The sequence below is a fragment of the Megalops cyprinoides genome, chromosome 1 (genome assembly GCF_013368585.1).
Source record: "Megalops cyprinoides isolate fMegCyp1 chromosome 1, fMegCyp1.pri, whole genome shotgun sequence".
In the NCBI taxonomy this organism is placed as follows: domain Eukaryota; kingdom Metazoa; phylum Chordata; class Actinopteri; order Elopiformes; family Megalopidae; genus Megalops; species Megalops cyprinoides.
This window is the reverse complement of record NC_050583.1, coordinates 73,757,963-73,777,435: the sequence shown is the minus strand read 5'-3', so window position 1 is coordinate 73,777,435 and position 19,473 is coordinate 73,757,963. Positions and strand designations below refer to the sequence as shown.

The 19,473-nt window shown below is 38.8% G+C and overlaps 1 protein-coding gene across 2 annotated transcripts in view; it reads right to left on the bottom strand.

Moving 5' to 3' along the window:
- Nucleotides 1–19,473, bottom strand: part of npepps (aminopeptidase puromycin sensitive) — a 124,174-nt gene that overhangs the window by 10,433 nt on the left and 94,268 nt on the right. For both annotated transcript variants that reach the window (XM_036523759.1, XM_036523766.1), the window contains exons 16-20: nt 18,439–18,573; nt 6,742–6,961; nt 5,983–6,125; nt 1,206–1,262; nt 81–188 (exon numbers count right to left, since the gene is read on the bottom strand). In XM_036523759.1, the coding sequence (XP_036379652.1) occupies nt 81–188; nt 1,206–1,262; nt 5,983–6,125; nt 6,742–6,961; nt 18,439–18,573 (663 nt within the window). The remainder of the gene's footprint in view (nt 1–80; nt 189–1,205; nt 1,263–5,982; nt 6,126–6,741; nt 6,962–18,438; nt 18,574–19,473) is intronic.

The window sequence follows — 19,473 nt, the reverse complement described above, 5'->3', positions numbered from 1 at the left end:
GGACATGCACACATTCTTCAGTAGACTGGCCAATGACTTTCCTTACTTCCCCATATGGAATTTAATGGAAGCACACGTACCGAAAGGGCAAAGTTGAGGACCTTCTGAATGAGTTCAGGGGAGGAGATGGCTCCCAGCACTCTCTCAATGCGATTCTTCTCCTCTTGCATATCAGCCTGCTTGTGAAGCTGAGAGTTTGTTGTGATAACTTTGTCTTAAAATCAAATTTATGTATTTACAGAAGCCTTACTACAACACAATTAGACACCACCAGCATTTTCTCCTAAAAAAAAATATCTGTCTACATTCTAACATCCCACATTACTTACATGAAATCACAATAGAAAGGGCAATTGGTTATTCTTAACAATTTGACCTGTGGGGTTTTAAACCTGTATTGCAATTAGTATTCTCCAGATGTCACTGTAGGCACTCGATTATCAGTAGCATTTAAACAACTAACAGCTTAGCATGTCTTGTGTAATGCATTTGGTGTGTGCTATTGCTTGCAGAACTCATCACAAAATTCTGTGAATGTTGACTGAAATATTCACAGCAGAGCATGCCAATTTAGCAGAATTGCCAAGTGTACAAAATATCCACATAATGTTGCCTTTCTGGCGATATGTTATTTGAAACTGATGACATAATGAATTGCCTACCTATGAACTGGGTTAGATATAGTTTTACAGGGTCTGATTTCTTAATAAATTATCAAAATAAATTCCCCCGTTAGGTAGCTTTGAGAAGTTGCTCTTGGAGGATTGGATAATAGATACTGTTTCAATAGAATGAAACCTTGGTAGCAGTTCAAGGGAATTAGCAGACATCTTGTGTTGGACAGTACGTCTGCTGCCTGCCCATCTATGAATTGCTTACCTATGAAAATGGACTGTAAATGATAGACTGTAATGAAAAATTTTCAGCCCCATTTGTATTGTGGTGGATGAAAATATATCCCAGCAGAAACTTTTTTTTTCCTTTTGAAAAAGTGGATAAAACCAAATTGTGTGCATTTTTGAACAAGCATGTAATAAACAGCAGAGAAATTCCATCAGCCAATCAGCTTCAATTGAATTCTCTTTTGTGGACAGCCGACTTGCATAAAAACAAATTAACAGAACTGATCAAAACATCTGACAGCATCGTATCGATAGTCAAATCAACAGATGGGAAAGCCATTACATTTCAAATGAGGTCAGTACCTTCAACATTGTGTCCAATGTTGCATTATCTCCATGCTTCAGCACTGTTAGATAAACCTGAAACAACAAGGAAGGAATCAGATTGTGTCCTTTTGCAAATGGTGTCTCAATGTCAATTTGGATTTCCCAAGAGTCTGTGGGGACTAGATGTCATCATTAGATCATTCTGTGTGACAACACAACTTTCCAACACAATGACTTAAATAATTTCTAAAATATGCTCAAGACATTTACTGAAAATATTTTATGCACACATACCCAATATACAGTATTTCAAAGTTAGCTGGTTGAACTGTAAAAAGGGATAGGTGTTCAGGGATACAATTTACTGTGCACATCTTGTGTACATGTCGTTTCAACATAACAAAATGTATTTTTCTCCACTTAGAAGTGAATCATTGCCCAAGAACTGGATTACAACTAGAGCTGATATCTCTCTATAACACAGACAATTGTGTCTGTGGTTCCTTAAAACTTGGTATAACTGGACTGAAAAATCACTCCAACCATTTCTAAGTTTCTGAAATATATTCTTTTTAGGCTCCCAAATAACTCAGTGGTCAAGGCATTCACTTTAAATGCAAGCTGCGCTCTACAGCCCGGGTGCAATCCCAGCTGTGTCATCAGCCGATGATGACCAGGAGCCTACAGCAGTGGAACAAATTGTTCTACCTTCTGGTTGCACACCAGCACCCCAGGCTGGGCAACTGGGCACCCACAGTCTGCCTGTATAAAGCTGCACATGAAGTGTCTTCTCCCAACCTATGTCTGTGCTAGATCAATTTGTGAACTAAGGTGTGCAAAGAAGTGATGGCTGAAATCACTTGTTTCAGAGAGAACGGGATAAAAAAAGTACTGTATTCATAGGGTTGCTATTTGAATCAATTTAATTATTCAAGAAGAAAAATTGTAATATTAAATCTGAAACCTTGGATGTAAAATATCTAATGAACATTTTTTCTTCTAGAGCATGTTTCTGTTCTTAAATCAGGGTTATAAATACGCAGGGCACCCTATATACATATTGAAAATATTTTTTGTTGTTACCCTTTCCCCCCTTTATACAACCCTGTTTTGGAATGAGAAATCCAACATCACCTCACTGCAATAACCTTCACATTTGTAAAGGGGTGCTGAAATGAAAAAAAAGCCATTTTTTAGACTGTGAGTCACGGCTTGTACCACTGTGAAACACCCATCAGCAGACAGGTGCTGTTATGAGAGCAAATCGCAGGCATCTGATGAAAGACAAGGTATCTGAGAGTGGTCAGACAACCTTGGTCAACAAACCCACCTAACATCCGTGTGCTCCTGGTTATTATTAGAGGATGACACCTCCAGTTTCAAACCTGGGCTGTAGGGCTCAGCCTACAATCAAGACAACTGACTTTACAGACAGCCACTCGGGACCTCATGAATAAATATTTGGCATAATCTATCCTCCTCCCTTGATACCACTGTATTCAGTACACTTTCAGAACTAATCACTATGGACTTGAGGGCTCCTCCACATGCATTATTCTGCCTGCCCACCAAGGATCTCTAGCCACCACAGCAGAATTAGCAATTAGTACATAGAATTTGTAATAATGTCTATACTAGGCTATACTATTAGCATTATCTCATCATAGATTATCAGGATTAATAAAAGAGGTTTTTTTCACCAAAACTTTGCAGTCACAAATTGTACTATTAAATTTAATCTCATCATCAGTAGTACAACAACCACTGAAATTACGCAGGAGCGCAGGGCAATACGCGTGCAATCCTCTGATACACACACGCTTACCGCAACTATTGTCCATATGACAAATCCCACAGTGCACCAGAAGGTAAATGCCTTCATGGGATAGGAGCACCCCCCCGAGGCAGTTCAAGTAATTCTCAGATTCCCAAGCGAGTCCCAATATGGTGAGAGAGGAGTTACAGGTTTTGTTAACTCTTGCCTAGTTTTATGTATTTTATATCTTCATTATTAATAAATTGCTTCAAATTTCCATCTCCTATTGAACATGAAAATAATCATGATCCATGGCCCTGGAAGAAACTGCTTTTCTTCCCATTTTCTACCTGATTTTGCAATCATCAGTGTTAGATTAAACTCACCTCACTCTACATAATCTACACCAAAATCCTCTGACACACTGTCATGCAGTCAACACCTATTTTTCGAAAAATAGCTACCTCCCAATCCAAATGAACACGTGAACCATAAGTGAGGGAGTCCATACTTCTCCCAACATCATGCAAGTACATACTTGCTGACAGCGGTGAATGGAGTTATGTGGGAGCACATTTAAAACAGAATCTGTTGTCATCATTCAAGCACCTTGGCTTGTGATGGAACAAAAGTGGTTAGAAAAAAATGCAACTTTACATCAAATAATGGAAACTGCACAACAGTAGAACGTGAAAATGTTTATACCCGTTACTAAATTCTTAATTCTGAATTCTTCGTTCAGTCATTTTATGCTTATTTTGTTCATACCTTCATACATTTTTTATGCTTTTTTTGCCCTTATGCATCTCTTAGTTTGGAATCTGCAACTGTCTCACCAAGACAGTGTCTGCATTTGTCAGCAGCACTGAGGCAAAACAAAACCTTAATAAACCTTCAAATCTCTATACATTTGCCGGGCAGCCAAAGGCTATTTTTCATGCTGCAATTCATACAGAATCATACAGGTGTGCATGAGGCATAGGCCAAATGACTCGCTCAGAACTGGCAGTGAATCTGGCTGAACAGCAAACAAACCAAAACAGAACACAAATGACAGAGAAAACCAATGTCATTAATATTATACAGGATAATATTAACAGTAACACACTGGTAACAATGGGTAAAAGGTAATACTGCTGCTGATCCTTCACTTTACATACAGCAGAGCAACAAGTATTTATTTACAACTGACACACTACTGGACAGCACAATCTCACTGTCCACAGTTGGCGACATGACCCCTGCTTTTACCATCTGTCAGGCTTCCCTAACAACAGTGCATTCAGCTACTGTGTGCTACGTCTACTTGATTCCGTCTAGGTGATTTATCTGACCTGTGCCACTGAAGTAAATACGGGTACACCGGTGTGCAAAAAAAACACTCAGTCATACAACAGAGTACATGCTGAATAATAAGCGCTAGAGCTCAGCGTGCACTCAAGGTGAGCGCCTTAACTACTCAGCTACTGGGGAGCCCATTTTAAGTACATTGACATACTATGAATAGTAAGTTCCATTGTTCATTGTCATTCACCCCTTTGACACTGTGACTAACAGTTTGGACCAGGACACTCATTTAAAAAAAATCACATTCTCTCCTGCACTGATCTTGCCAATTACTGAACTGGAACTAAAAAAAAAAAATCTAATTTTCTTTTGAACGACTAAAGCATTACTTAAACATGAAAGTAGCACTCCCATTAATGTTCAACTTTCAGTAATGTAACAATCTAATTATTAACACAGCTATAACTTAAAGTCAGTATCATCATCATCATATAATGATCATAGCTAAAAAAAAAAATGCTCCACAATAATACAGCCCCACCTAATGGACCTGTTTCAGCTCAGCTGCCAAGGGTTCAATTTCCAAATTCAGCTAAGCGCTTCTTTAACTTAACCTCATTGGTTAAGCACTGCCTGACACTGTGCACATATGTCATTTTTGATAATTTGAATGTTCCTTCATTTTTTCCATTTCTTGTGGTTGAGATTACTTGAGGGTTACTGTAGATTTAGGGGTTTTGTGGCAGGAAAAGCTTATTAAAATATAAATAAATAAAAATGGCTCAAAATGCTAAACAATGTGAACAGTCTGGTAGAAATCTTGATCATGATTCTGTAAGACCTTTAACAATCTCTAAGCAAGCAAGATTCAGTTCTATCTCCTGGCAAGTAGCAGGATATTTTCTGTTCAGATTCAGGATCCTTGTCAAATCCTGCAAAGAAATAGGATCATGGTAAATGTTTTGTTCAGAAATTGAATTCTGTGCAGGCCCCTGACCAGGACTGTGTTTCTAAAATTCATTTTAGTAAAAATTTAATAAAAGTTTCATAAATATTCATTTCTTAGAATAATGCACACCGATGTTCTGGTGACAGATAATAACAAACATGTACCAGGCAAAGCACTGGAGAAGGAAGGAAGGAAGAAACCTAATCTTAACATTTTCAGAAACAAAAATTAAAAATGGCTGAAGCTCTTGGAATCACCTGTAAAACACTATTTCTGGAATTTCTGGGTATTTTCCATCATGTCAGAATTATCAGGATCTTGTCAGGATTCTGTCCAGCTGATGTAAACCATTGCATAGTGGTTCAGTCCATTGCTAAGGCTTATTGATTGGTTTTTACCATTTGCCAGGCCAGCATTAAGCCCATTTCCAAATAACTCTCCATTTCTGGTCTGGACACTTGGAGTTTTCTTTGCTGATCTGAAAGCTCTTTGTATTGTATACTGCCAACATTAAATATACATAAATAAAACAGTGGCTCTACATATGTGGTGTATTGATAGACTGCATTCATAATGCACCATAGAGGGAAATTAGCAGCAGAAATGCTAAATTGCCCATTGTGCCACCATGGTTAATGCTATGCCCAAAGGCCAGGCCATCAGAAATAATAGCAAAAAAGACATAACATTTAACATGGCCTATTTCTTAAAACAGTGCAAATACACTCTTACAGACAAAATATGTCACACATTTAGACAGTAAACATTTGGGAGAAATTATAAATATCATATTTGTACTTTACATATTGAGCTTTACATACTGGACTCCTGAGGTCTGCAGAGAGAATCTGTCTGCCATCCACATGGTCCTTGAATCGTCTACGAGCCTCTTCCAGTGTTGGCTTGTGACCAGCCTTACCTAGCTTGCCCAGGACAAGGCCTCTCAGCAGGGCATCAAGGTGGCCTGTAACATCATTGTCACAACATGCAACACAAAAAAGTAGTCTTCAGTCTGAACTGTGTGATTTTATAGGACTAACTTGCTGAAGTGAGTAAGGAAACCAAAATATTATTTATAGAAATCGTGCATTTTCCATGTATATGAATGCCCCTACAATGTTGTGAAAAGAAGAAAACATCCATCACCTAGTTGTGTGTACCATAAAAGGCAATTAGGGGCTTTAAAGGACACAGAGATGACACTATAGCAAGGCAGTGTGGCAAGGTAAATCCAGATGAAGTTTTGAATCTGTTTCTTCCTAACGGTGCCTTGAAACATTATTTTTAAGCTTTATATGCAAGATATTTCTGACAAGGCAAAGAAGAATGTGTTTGTTTCTTTAAATACAATTATCTAAATTCAATGTGGTAAGGAAGTGGGCTGACAGACCTTTAGTATATACTGTTACAATTATGGATGCAGTGAACAGATGGGAATAATATTTTTTCCCCAGTTGACCCCAGGATTGCTGGTTTTTCAGTTTTCTCTGGAAAATACATCATTCTCTATTATTCTCAATTTGATAAATGTTGCTTGTGAATATGAATGTGATTTATATTTTGGGCTGCAAGTGGTTCACCTTCCCCTTCCTTACTGTCCCAGCCAAGCTTCTGTCCAATGGGTGTGAAGAGATCACGGATGAACTCTTGGAGCTCCTCATGGAAGTCGGTGTGAGACAGCAATGAGGACAGCACCCCCAGGTTGCAACTCAGGTCACTCCATACAGTGTAATTGGGCTCATTGACAAAGGCCTCCATCACCTTAAGCACCTCGACTGTGCTGATCATGCCTGCACGGGACTGAGGGAGAGAGAACATTATTAGCATTATTGCAGGTCAAACACCAATATAAAGTATTCTTATCCACTGAATAAACGATTCTCCGAAAACAAATTTCTGTAGTGTTCCAAATAAAAATTGCCAATTTACTCTATCAAATGCTTTTTCTGCATCTAATGATACAATTATTGTTTTCATTTTGTTTTGTTTTGTTTTGATACATTAATTAGATTAAATAATCTGCGCATGTTATTCGATGAGTGTCTTCCTTTGATGAAGCCGGTTTGATCTCGATGGATTAGTGATGGGTTTACAGTTTCAATTGGGGTGGCTAGACTTTTATATATAAGAATACTGTACAGTTCACCAATGGCCACAGTTGTTACTAATGGATTAATATCACAGAGTTTCACACTGCACAGGGAAACCAGGCAAGGATGCCCACTCTCTCCATCACTTTTTGCCCTGTTCATCGAACCTCTCACTGCTGCAATACATCAAAACAACAACATCAAGGGAATTCAAACCCTCATCACAAGATTAGCCTTTATGCGGATGACGTTTTGCTTTATCCACAAGAACCATCAAACTCTCTACAAGAAGCCTTCAACCTCGTTAACTCATTCTCCGAACTTTCCAACTATGCGATAAACTGGACAAAATCAACAATTCTACCCATATGTGGTGATGACTGGAATGCTGCAGCTCAGAGCCCACCTCTCCCCATTCCCACTGGTAATATTAAGTATCTGGGCATAAACATTTCCACCAGACTATCAGAGTTGTTTCACCTAAACTTCACTCCATTAATAAAAACAATAGAAGATGACTTAAACTGCTGGATAAATTCACCCCTGTCATTAATTGGCAGAATAACTACTGTAAATATGATCATACTACCAAAAATTTATTACCTTTTCACAATGATTCAGACCCAGCCTACCACTAAATGGTTTAACTCACTAAACTCCATAACAAGCAAATTCTATTGGGAAAAATAAAACACCCCGAATCAAATTGGTCACATTACAGAAACACAAAACCCAAGGAGGATTAGAAGCTCCAAACTTCCAAAATTATTATCTGGCAAATCAACTACAGTATATCACCAATTGGATTCACCCAAACCAACAGAACTCATGGTTAGAAATAGAACAGTTAGAATGCAAAGAAATCTCTGATCTACCATTTTTCAACACCACAATTGCTTTAACAACACCGTAATTTCAACAACTCTGGCAGCCTGGTGGAAAATCAACAAAATCTTCAAATATACAATGAAATCCTGTAAATACACTCCAATGTGGCACAACCCTGACTTTCTGCTCAACAAAACACCACTTAACTTCAATACATGGTATCACACATCATCACCACCTTTTCCAGAATAACAATTTCATTACTTTTCAAGATTCTGTCCAGAAGTACAATGTTGGGAAAGGACAATAGCTTCAGTACCTCCAATTAAAGTCTGTCCTTAAATCTAAAATCAATATATCAAATAACAAGTTACTCCCATCCCCACTAGTAGAAGGAATCAACAAAATAACCAGCCCAAAGAAAATTCTTTCCAAATTATATAAACTAATAACCACCGTAGACTCAACAATTTCCATCCCAATCAAAGCCTGGGAAAAAGACTTATCATTCACTCCCGATACCGAATTCTGGACCCAAATCTGCAGGAACACCTTCACAATGACTAACAATACTAACCTACAACTAATACAGTACAAGGTAATCCACAGAGCACATATCACCCAGCACAAGATGTATAAGATGAGATTCATAGACTCTGACACATACTCACACTGCACATGAAACACCCCAGATAATTACCTCCACTCCACCTGGCTCTGCCCACCAACACAATGTTTCTGGCAAGAAGTCACTAACATAATTTCTGTTATTATGAGCTGTAGCATTCCGCTATCCCCTTCCGTCTGTCTTCTTCGAGATCTCTCAATAATAAACCCACCAATCCAAAATACAAAACCTATACTCATCGCCTTAACTATCGTCAAGAAAACTATCCTACTAAACTGGAAAACTAGAAATACATTAAACATCACACAATGGTTAAACCTCCTCAAAGAATACATATCCATGGAACAAATTACATACCAGCACCAAACCCCACACTTTGAAAAACTCTGGGGCTCCTTTATCATCTCTGTAGACTTGCCTGTTAACTAACCCCACCAACACCAACACACACATACACACACATATCACAAACCCTCATCAAAATCTTTTCTTTTTTCTTTCATCATCTTACTATCTGATCTCATCTACATCAGCACCTAAACTCCCCCATTAAGTTCCATACAACCCATTATATTGAATGCTTGGCCTTGTCATGTCGGTCTGTATGTCTTTCTGTCTGTCCGTTTGTCTGTCCCCCCCCCCCCCCTTTCTTTTTTTTTGTTTTGTTTATTATTGTTCATTCTATCTATTTTTCTTCTCCCCTTGTATTATTGTCTGTGTTATTTCCCTGCTGTATTTTTTGCATTGTACATGTTTTAAAAACTTAATAAAACTAATAACATAAAATAAAAAAACACCAATATACACCTAGGGAACCACTTCAACAAAATATTGCTGACTGTGCTGTCAAAGCAAATCTTTAAACCCACTCAGATAAACACACTCAGACTGAGCCTAGGAATCCATTACTTTTGATTTCTGTTAATGCCGGTTGACACCTTAATTTGGTCATGTTGGCCCCCTAGTGGTAGTGCACCAGAGCCAGAAAAAGAATGACAATACACTTTTCTTAAAGAGTCATATTCAACATTAATAACTGCAATTCCTCTCTCAGTAACTTCAAAATGACTATCACAAACTGTTTCTGGGTAGTGCAGTGTAGCTTGCATGCCTCACATGGAAACCATGCACTGCTGACTATACTACAAGCAATCCAAGCAAATATACCGATACATCATCGGTATGACCATGTTAATAAAGATTCATGTGTACCTGCTTACCGAGTTTACTACCATTTATTGTAATAGGTACACTGAGAACAACATTAGTATACACTAATATGTTAGAGTGAAATGATCATTACAGTCATAATAAAATGGACAGCTTACAATGGATGGAGTTTATTAGCAAAATTATTATCAGTGAAAACAAACTATATGCTCTGCCTACATTAGTGTGGCAATTCCTTTCACTCAGTCCTTTTTGTGGCTTTTCTCAAATACTTGTTATTGAGCCATCACGTTAAGAGATTTCAGGCCAACTTCACTTTCAAGTTGTGTCAAGACAAAAGACATCCCATATTGTTATATTTACTGTGAATACAACCAGTTTAGTTTGTTAGCAAACCCTATCAGTTTCTCCTTTATAGTAAATGGGAAATAGAAAAGTTGCGGTGCACTTCTTGCCACATTACTGTTACCACTTTACACACATCTCCAAAATATGAAATTCAAAGCACATTTTTCCCCAGACAGGATGTTTGTATTAAAATACTCATGTACTCAAGACATACACTACATACTCATATATCTAGAGGTAAAAAGTTGGAGATCTGTTATCCAAGTATTCGTATAAATTTCAGTGACTTCTTGTTTTTTTTTTGATTTATTGATGCATCACCATGAAATCTGGAGACCTGTTTAACAATCATATCATTTAATAGTCATATCATACCATTACACTAATGTTAAACTAGGGAGGCTCAAGGCATGTGTTGGCATTGTGTTGGAATGGTACACTCTTGTCAGGTTTATTGTATTGCACCTGTGTGTTGAGAAAGGTGCCCATTTGTGTTTTCAGCCTTATATGTTTGACAATAGTTGTTTGTGTGAGGATGATGGTGTCCTTGTCTGCACAATGTTTTATGTTATGTTGATCCGTGCTTGACTTCTGGAGTCACTCCTATTCAATGTCTTCTGAATGTCAACAATGTAAATGTAAACAATGTCTCATCTTGTACATCATTCAAGATAAGGGCATCTGCTAAGTGATCAAATGTAGTTTTCTGCCTGTGCCATATTTCTGCAAAGTCAAAGTCAAAGTCAACTTTATTGTCAATTCTCCAATATGCAAAGGACATACGGAGGATTGAAATTGCGTTTCTCTCAGGCCCACAGTGACAATACAACAGTTCGACATAACACAATGACACTGAGAGACAAGAACAAGAATTTTCACAGAAAACAAGCTACAAATTACACATATTTACAGCAAGGGCATCCAGGCACATTGTAGGTTTATAAATATGAAGAATAAATATAAAAAATATAAATATAACTACATATTCCACAGGAATATGATGTAGACTGTTTTTATAAGTAAAGTGACTGTGCAGATCTGTGCGAGTTTGTGTGTGATGATTAATGTTGGGAGTAGGTATGGGTGGAGAATAGTCCAGGCTTCAGTATGGGGGGGGGATGGGGTGGGGTTCAAAGTTCAGAGTTCAGTTCTGTGTTCAGTTCTGTGTTGTGTTCATGCCATTAGGCCCAAAGGTTATCATATTTAGATGCCATTTACATTTAAATTTAAAAATAAAAATTACAATTAAAATTAATGTGCATTTTATTCAATGGTAATAAATGAAAAATGTAAGTAACATATTGGTGCTAATATAACAAATGGTCTTCGGATGAGATGTCATTAAAACATTTAAAAAAAACTGGAAAATCCAACATCCCTGGGAAAAACTTGAACTCTTTAAAAATCTCATTAATATCCTTTAATATCATTCGGAATAAGATCCTTTGGAACTGAATCTGTAGGGGAGGTGTAAAGCTATTTCACCCACGACACGAAGACAGAGCTAAAACCAAACCCTGAAGAAAATTAAAGAAATAATCTCACTCATCTTCATCGAATGGTTTTTGGGCACTGAATGGGAGTCATGTTCATGCACATTAGATGGTGTCGTGGACAGGACATTGAAAAATAGCTTGACTGATGATTATGAATAAAACCAATCCAGTCACAACAAATCACAAAGAGTATTACAGATTCAAAATGAAGAGCCAGAACTTTGGCCAGGACATTGACATCAACATTAAGGAGACTGACTGGGTGATAGAGTTCTTGCTTGGATGACAGTGAGTTACTGCTCTTATTCAAAAGTAATGGTATTGATGCCTGCTAAACAGTTAATGGGAGAACCGATAAATCAAAACTGTCTTTAAACATAGCAGTGAATCAGGGAGAGATATTTTTGGAAAATTTCTTATAAAACTCAGGTGGAAAACTGTCTGGGCCAGGGGATTTCCCACTGCATAAAACTAATTTCCTATACAATTTCATCAGAGGTCAAAGGGCTGTCTAGCAATCAGTCTGAATCACTTTCAACAGAAGGAATGTTAAAGCCATCAAACAACTGACCATCAACAATGAGTCTAACGGGGGGTCTGAATGACAATGTGCAGAGAAACATTGGTGAAATTGGTCATTGGTGCCCTTGGGATCACTTACAAGTCCTGAGTCAGATTACACATGTGAACTCAAGTGCCTAGTAGAGGACTGTCAGAGTTTATGGGCTTTACCAATTTTATCTCAATACTCATACACATGGCATGCCCTATGTAAAAGCTGTTCAGTGTGCCTGGTTGACAGTAAATCAAATTCAGTCTGACCTGTCACTCACTTAATGTAACTAGGCAGCATAATTTTGACCGAAAAATGGGTGCCAAATGGGTGCCACATTGCAACATTTAAAGTGACCGGTACAGCAGCAACCTGCCAAGAAGAGGATGCAAGTGTATCCTGCCAGCAAGTCCCTATGGAAAAGAGGATCAGACAAATCAACAAATATAAATGGAAGATCTCCCTGGCAATGCAGAGCAGCTATGTGAGATTGAGCTGGTTGTGATTTTAACACACAATACTATCCAATGTTTCGACCACATAGGAAAAATAAAAACTATTTTAACCATGCTTATTAATGTGTTTTACAGTTAAAGCAAATTGATTTAAGAGTATTTTGTACATATTTCATTGCTATGCTGTACTAATATAGTATGGGAATGTACTGTATAAGCCCAATGCTTGACTGAATTTTTAATGTACATACAATGCGCACACAGCGGCTTTAAGGATCTTTAAAGCAGCTACTTAAAGTACACCCCAACTGCTATAAAATATAAAATTACATACAAGCATGCTAGAAGATCAAATAAATGAACTGCATACACAGCCCTTGTGTATTTTTGTTACAAATTGTCCTGGAATACAACCAATGATCCACACAAAGACCAAAGGTAAAAAGTAGGCAGGCAAATATTTTTTATAGACAAAATTAAAGGTAAATCAGGGTCAGCTCGACGCATAAGCTCTTGCTCGATTGCTCTTGGCTCTTGCTCGATTGCTCTAGCTTGGACGAGTTCCTGCTGTGTTTGTGCTGTGTTTGTGTTGTGTTTGTGGAGAGGTCTCTGTGCTATTACATTCAATAGGATAAAAAAAAAAATTGGTGCTATTTACCTAGCTATTACATAAGGTAGGTCTGATCTGCTTGAAGTTGAATCTTTTGTTGCCATTAGGGGACAGAGAGGGAATTTTCCACTTTTTTCCTCCATCGCAGCTAATTCGGCTCTAGCCGACGAGGGTTTTTTTTGTGGTTTTTCGCCCTCTCAGGAGCAAATCTTTAAATAATTAAGCAGCACACTTTAGCTAGCTAGTCGGGTAGTTTAGCTAGCTAGCCGTTTCGCTTGTTTACTTTTTTCTACTATTTTTCAGTGTCAGATTTTAGGATATTCTGATTCTGGTTGTGTTAGCGCGTCTGCTGAACTGTAAACGTAGTTTTATTGTATTTAGTAAGTGGCATTTCTTGTGCTTGATTTCTGCCTTTGAATGTTCTGAGCCACCTCGGTGCTTTTAGCACTTTTTTAGCTGGTAATTCTGTCAGTAAATCCTTATTTAGGGAAAGCGTTTCAGTTAGGGGAAAAAAATGTGGCCAAAACTGTGCAAGAGTTGCCAGATGATCGGATTTCTGGAGGGAGACCTCCAGGATGAGTTCATCTGCGACCGCTGCCGACTTGTTGAGCACTTGGAGAACAAGATTCTTGATCTTGAGGCCGAACTAGCTGGACTCCACAGTAATCCTGAATTGTTAGAGTTCCAGGAACTGATTAGTACGCCCTATAGACGGATAGTGTGCTCACCCAAGCCGGGTAGGGGGGAAGATACAGACCAGATAGGGCGAGAGAGCTGGGTTACAGTAGGGCATAGGCGTAGAAAGGGGCACAAATATCCAAGAGGGGCAGCATCTCCAGAGATCGCGGTGACCAACCGTTTCGTGCCACTGCAGGACGAGTTGGCCCACGATCCTGAGAGTGGGAGGACTGAAGAGCCCCAGGGCAACCAGGTGGCCTCATCCTCCAAGAAAAGGGAGTTGGTGATAGTGGGGGAATCAATCATTAGAGGGGTAGATAGCATAGTGTGTTTGCGCGACAAGGAGTCTCATATGGTCTGTTGTCTGCCTGGTGCCCAGGTTGGAGACCTCCTGGAGAGCGCGGACAAGCTCCTGGCCAGAGCGGGGGAGGATCCAGTGGTCATGGTCCATGTTGGAGCCAATGACATAGGAAAGGGTAGGTTCGAGGTTCTGCAAGAAAAATTTATGGAGCTAGCGGTGAAGATTAGGAGCAGAACCTCCACGGTAGTCTTCTCTGGAATTCTACCAGTACCACGTGCAAGCAAAGGGAAGCAAGCCTTTATATGGAGGTTAAACCTGGTGTAGGAAAGAGGGGTACAGGTTTATAGGGCACTGGGACTCCTTTTGGAACAGGGGTGACCTGTACAAGCGGGACAGGTTGCACCTGAACCGGAGGGGTACAGCTGCACTGGGCCAGCGTATGCTTAGGGTAGCAGAGGGTTATTTAAACTAGGGTCTGGGGGGGCAGGGAATTTATACAGTCAGATGGGTAGGGATAGACAGACTGCCGGAATAGAACACACCATGGCTAAATATTTTATTAGTAGAGAGGAAACGATGCTTGTAAATCAGTCAAAGCAGCACTGTAATAGAGGTGGTTCTGAGCAGTTGGGGGCGGGGGTGAAGGGCAAGAGAGGCACATGTGGTACCCTGAAATTCCTGTGTTTAAATGCTAGAAGCATAAAAAATTTAAATTTGGATCTAGAAACCGTTATGAGTAATAGTAATTATGATGTTGTTGGGATTACAGAGACATGGCTTGGTGCAGGGGATGGGGATGAGTATAACGTAGAGCGATACAAGCTTCTAAGAAAAGATACCAATAAAAGAGGAGGAGGCGTAGCTCTCTATGTAAAGGATAATCTTAATATTCAGGAAATACCAGGAATGGAGCCCCTTGGTGTGGATTAAGATATTGGGGGAAAATGAAAAAGGTCTGAATGTTGGAGTATGCTATAGGCCACCAGCCTCAGACAGCGATGTCAGTAGTATGCTCTTTGATAACATTAAACTAGCATGTCAGGAGGGTGAGACAATAGTAATGGGGGACTTTGATTACCCTTCAATTAATTGGGAAGCTGTGTCAGGTCAAGGTAAATGTGAGGAAGAGTTTTTGGATGTTGTAAATGACTGCTTTTTGATACAGTCTGTTACTCAACCCACGAGAGAGAACACAATTCTAGATCTGGTTCTGTGTAATAATCCTGACAGAACTGGCAGTACTGAGGTAGGGCAGTCACTCGGAACAAGTGACCATAGTTGAATTACATTTGAAGTTTTTTGGCAAGTTAAGTCTGCATTCTCCAATGCTAGAGTATTCAACTTTAGACAAGCTGACTTTATTAAGATGCGTGATTATACAAGGAATATAAACTGGGTACCTCTTCTAGATGGTAAAACTGTGAAAGAAATGTGGTGCATATTTAAAACGATTATTCTGGATGTACAGCGTAAATTCATTCCACAAGCGAGAAAAGGGAAGCTGAAAAAGAAGCATCCACAGTGGATGAATAAGTCGCTACGGAACAGTTTGAAACAAAAAAGGAAATTATTTAGAAAATACAAGTTGGAGAGCTCAGATAGTAATAAGATTGAATACAGTAATATGCGAGCTCAAGTTAAGAAAAAAATAAGGGAAGCTAAAAGGTGTTTTGAAAGACAGATTGCCCTAGATGCAAAGAGCAACTCTAAACGTTTTTTTCAATATTATGGTCAAAAAAGGATGGTTAAGGATGAAATAAGAAGTATAAAAAATAAGGATGGGGTTATGGTTTACGATAAAGCTATTGCTGATACACTAAACAGTTACTTTGTGGAGACTTTCACTAGTGAAGTGTTTTCGCATTTGCCTTCAGGTGCAGTCAGTTCTCAGAGACTTAAAACAAATAAGGCAGCAGGCCCTGATGGAATATGTCCAAGAGTTCTCAGAGAACTAGCAGAGGTGGTTTACAAGCCTCTGATAGTTATTTTTAAGCAATCCCTTAAAACTGAAGAAATGCCAGATGACTGGAAACATGGCAGTGTAGTACTTATCTACAAGAAAGGAGGACTGAACCAGGAAATTATAGCCCTGTCATCATAACTTGTATTGCATGCAAAATACTGGAATCCATCATTAGGGATAATTTGGAATTATTCCTGGAACGAAATCGCAGAGGGAGGTCATGCTTAACAAACATCCTGGACTTCTTTGAGGAAGCTACAGCATGTCTGGACTCAGACCAAGCTTATGATATTATCTATTTGGACTTTCAAAAGGCATTTGACAAAGTTCCGCACGAGAGACTCATATTGAAAATGAAATCTGCAGTAATTACAGGAGCTACCATTGAGTGGGTTTGAAGTTGGTTGTCTAAAAGAAAGCAAACTGTAACTGTGGGAGGAATTGTATCAGAGCAGGGTCCTGTACGAAGTGGAGTCCCGCAGGGATCGGTGTTGGAGCCTTTGCCATTTCTTATATACATAAATGATCTTGATGCAGAGGTTAGTGGTAAAATAGTAAAATTTGCAGATGACACAAAATTAGGGGGTCTAGCCAACAGTATAGAATCCACTAAGGTAATGCAGGAAGACCTAAACAGCATCCAAAAGTGGGCAGATACCTGGCAGATGACATTCAATTTAGATAAATGTAAAGTCTTGCATGTGGGAAATAAGAACCTTAGACAAGACTACTTCATGGGTGGAAAAAAACTAGAATGTGCTCAATTTGAAAAGGACTTGGGAGTAATGGTTGACTCAAGCTTAACAGGATCTAGGCAGTGTGCTGTAGCAGTAAAAAAGGCCAACAGGATGTTGGGATATATAGCCAAAAGTATTGAGTATAAATCTAAAGAGGTTATATTGAAATAATGCAATGCCTTCGTCAGACCGCACCTGGAATACTGTGTGCAGTTCTGGGCACCGCACTATAAAAAAAGATACCGAAGCTCTAGAAAAGGTTCAAAGAAGGGCAACTAAATTAGTTCCTGGCATGAAATATAAAAGCTATGAGGAAAGACTCAAGTTACTTAACCTATTTAGACTAAGCGAGAGGAGGCTTAGGGGTGGTTTAATTCAGGTATTTAAATTTATAAAAGGAATCAATAAGGTTAACTATAATAGATTTTTTAGGGTGAGTTCAGTCTGTAAAACAAGAGGACATAAATGGAAACTAGTTAAGAATAAGTTCCACACTGATATAAGGAAATATTATTTTACACAAAGAGTTATCAATACATGGAATAGGTTGCCAAGTCATGTAGTTGAGGCAGAGACCCTTGCTGTGTTCAAGTCTAGACTTGATGCAGTTTTGGATACTCTTTAATTAAGAAATGGCGAGCTTAGTTGGGCCGAATGGCCTGTTCTCGTCATCATATGTTCTTATGTTCTTATGTAAGCACAGTAACTAAACCACATTCCCTTGCTCTAAACTGCATGGATGCCACAAGATAATGAAATTATTGAGAAATATATGGGTTTTATTTATTTATGAGTTTTAAATCTTGACAATGCCTGCAAGAATGAGTTTTCATGAATACAATATTTTGATAAAAGGTTGGACAGTCAATCATCCCATGTGTCATGCAAAATAATGAGTTTTTCTCAGGAGGAGTACAAATTTCAAGGTCATAACATGTTCTCAAATAACTTTTTTGTTATTTCAAATGATCTCAAAATGACGAATGACGACATTCACATTCACATTGACAGCTACATTTCAGAGGTTCTAAAGACCTATCAACACAATTAGAAACATCAACACCAAATGCATTTCTACCCGGCCCATTTTGTTTTGGCCATTTGTTGCTCATGTCCGAGCTAGTGTACCTGTGACACACAGCAAAATCCCTCCTGGATGCTAAATCCTTCCTGGTGAAGGATAAGGTCTTCAGCCAGACAAAAATACTTGGACTTGTACTGTCTGCAGTGTAAAATAATAAATATTTTACAGCATCACGATATTCATAATTCCCCTTGTGAAGTAAACACAATGGTATACCAGTGAAACAGCCAAGTCCTCCCTGGAAGCAGTGGCAAAGGTCCTGGTGTAGCATGAATTTGGAATTCAGTAACTGTCTACAGCACAAAACAATGGAACACGTGGAACCATGCATCTTACCAGGGAAAAGAGGTCATTCTGTAGTCCCAGTCTGTCTACGGGCTGCAAAGTCAGGTCCCGAATGCCTGGCAACAGGCTGTCTAGCATGGCGGAGCTGTAGTGGATCCGGTAGAAGCCCACTGTACCTGGGTTGATCTGGAGAGGTAAACCCCAAGAATCATAAGGTGTTATATGCATGAAAGAGGCTTCATCTTAAATATTTAAATATTTAAATCTAAATATCAATCTAGATGTTGATGGGTATTCTATAGCTCCAAATCTGGCAGCCGAACAGCTTGTAAATGTTATAGATCTGTGAATACATATATGCAGAAGATTTCTAGAACACATTGTTACATCTTAGGGATACCGACAAAGTCAGCAGTCCAATAGCCTAGCTCCCACCTTTACCATAACCAGACTGCTTTTCTCACAGGGACCTGGTTATTGGTATGTGAATTCAACTGCCATTTCATTTCAAAAACACACAAAATTTTCCTTATAGCTAGTGTGCCATTTTTTTTACTGGTTTTCTTGTATATATTTCAATCCTCTGAGAGAGAGAATGAAACAGCCTTCCCTTAAGCCACTTGTTAAAAAATGATCCAATTCAATCGTCCCAATTCTAAACTGACAAAATACTACTACTGTTGTTACTGATGTAAATCATTGGTCAGGCTGTAAATCTGTAGGAAAGATGTGAAAATGAAGACTAAAGAGTATTCTACAGAAATCAGAGATAAAGTAATACAAATGCATAAATTAGGAAAATGTATGAAATAACATCGATGCGACTGGATATCCCAGTGAACACTGTGGGATCAATACTCAGGAAGTGGAAGCTGCATCACACCACCTAATCGCTGCCTCACTGCTTTGAGGCTGTCCCTCAAAACTCATCCAAGCAAGAAGGAGATTTGTGAGAGAGGCCAGCAATCACTCTGAAGGAGCTACAGAGTTCAGTGGCTGATAGTGGAGAAAAGGTATACCGCTCAACAATATCAAGAGCTCTGCATAAAACTGGCTTGTATGGGATAGTGGAAAGAAAATCATTTC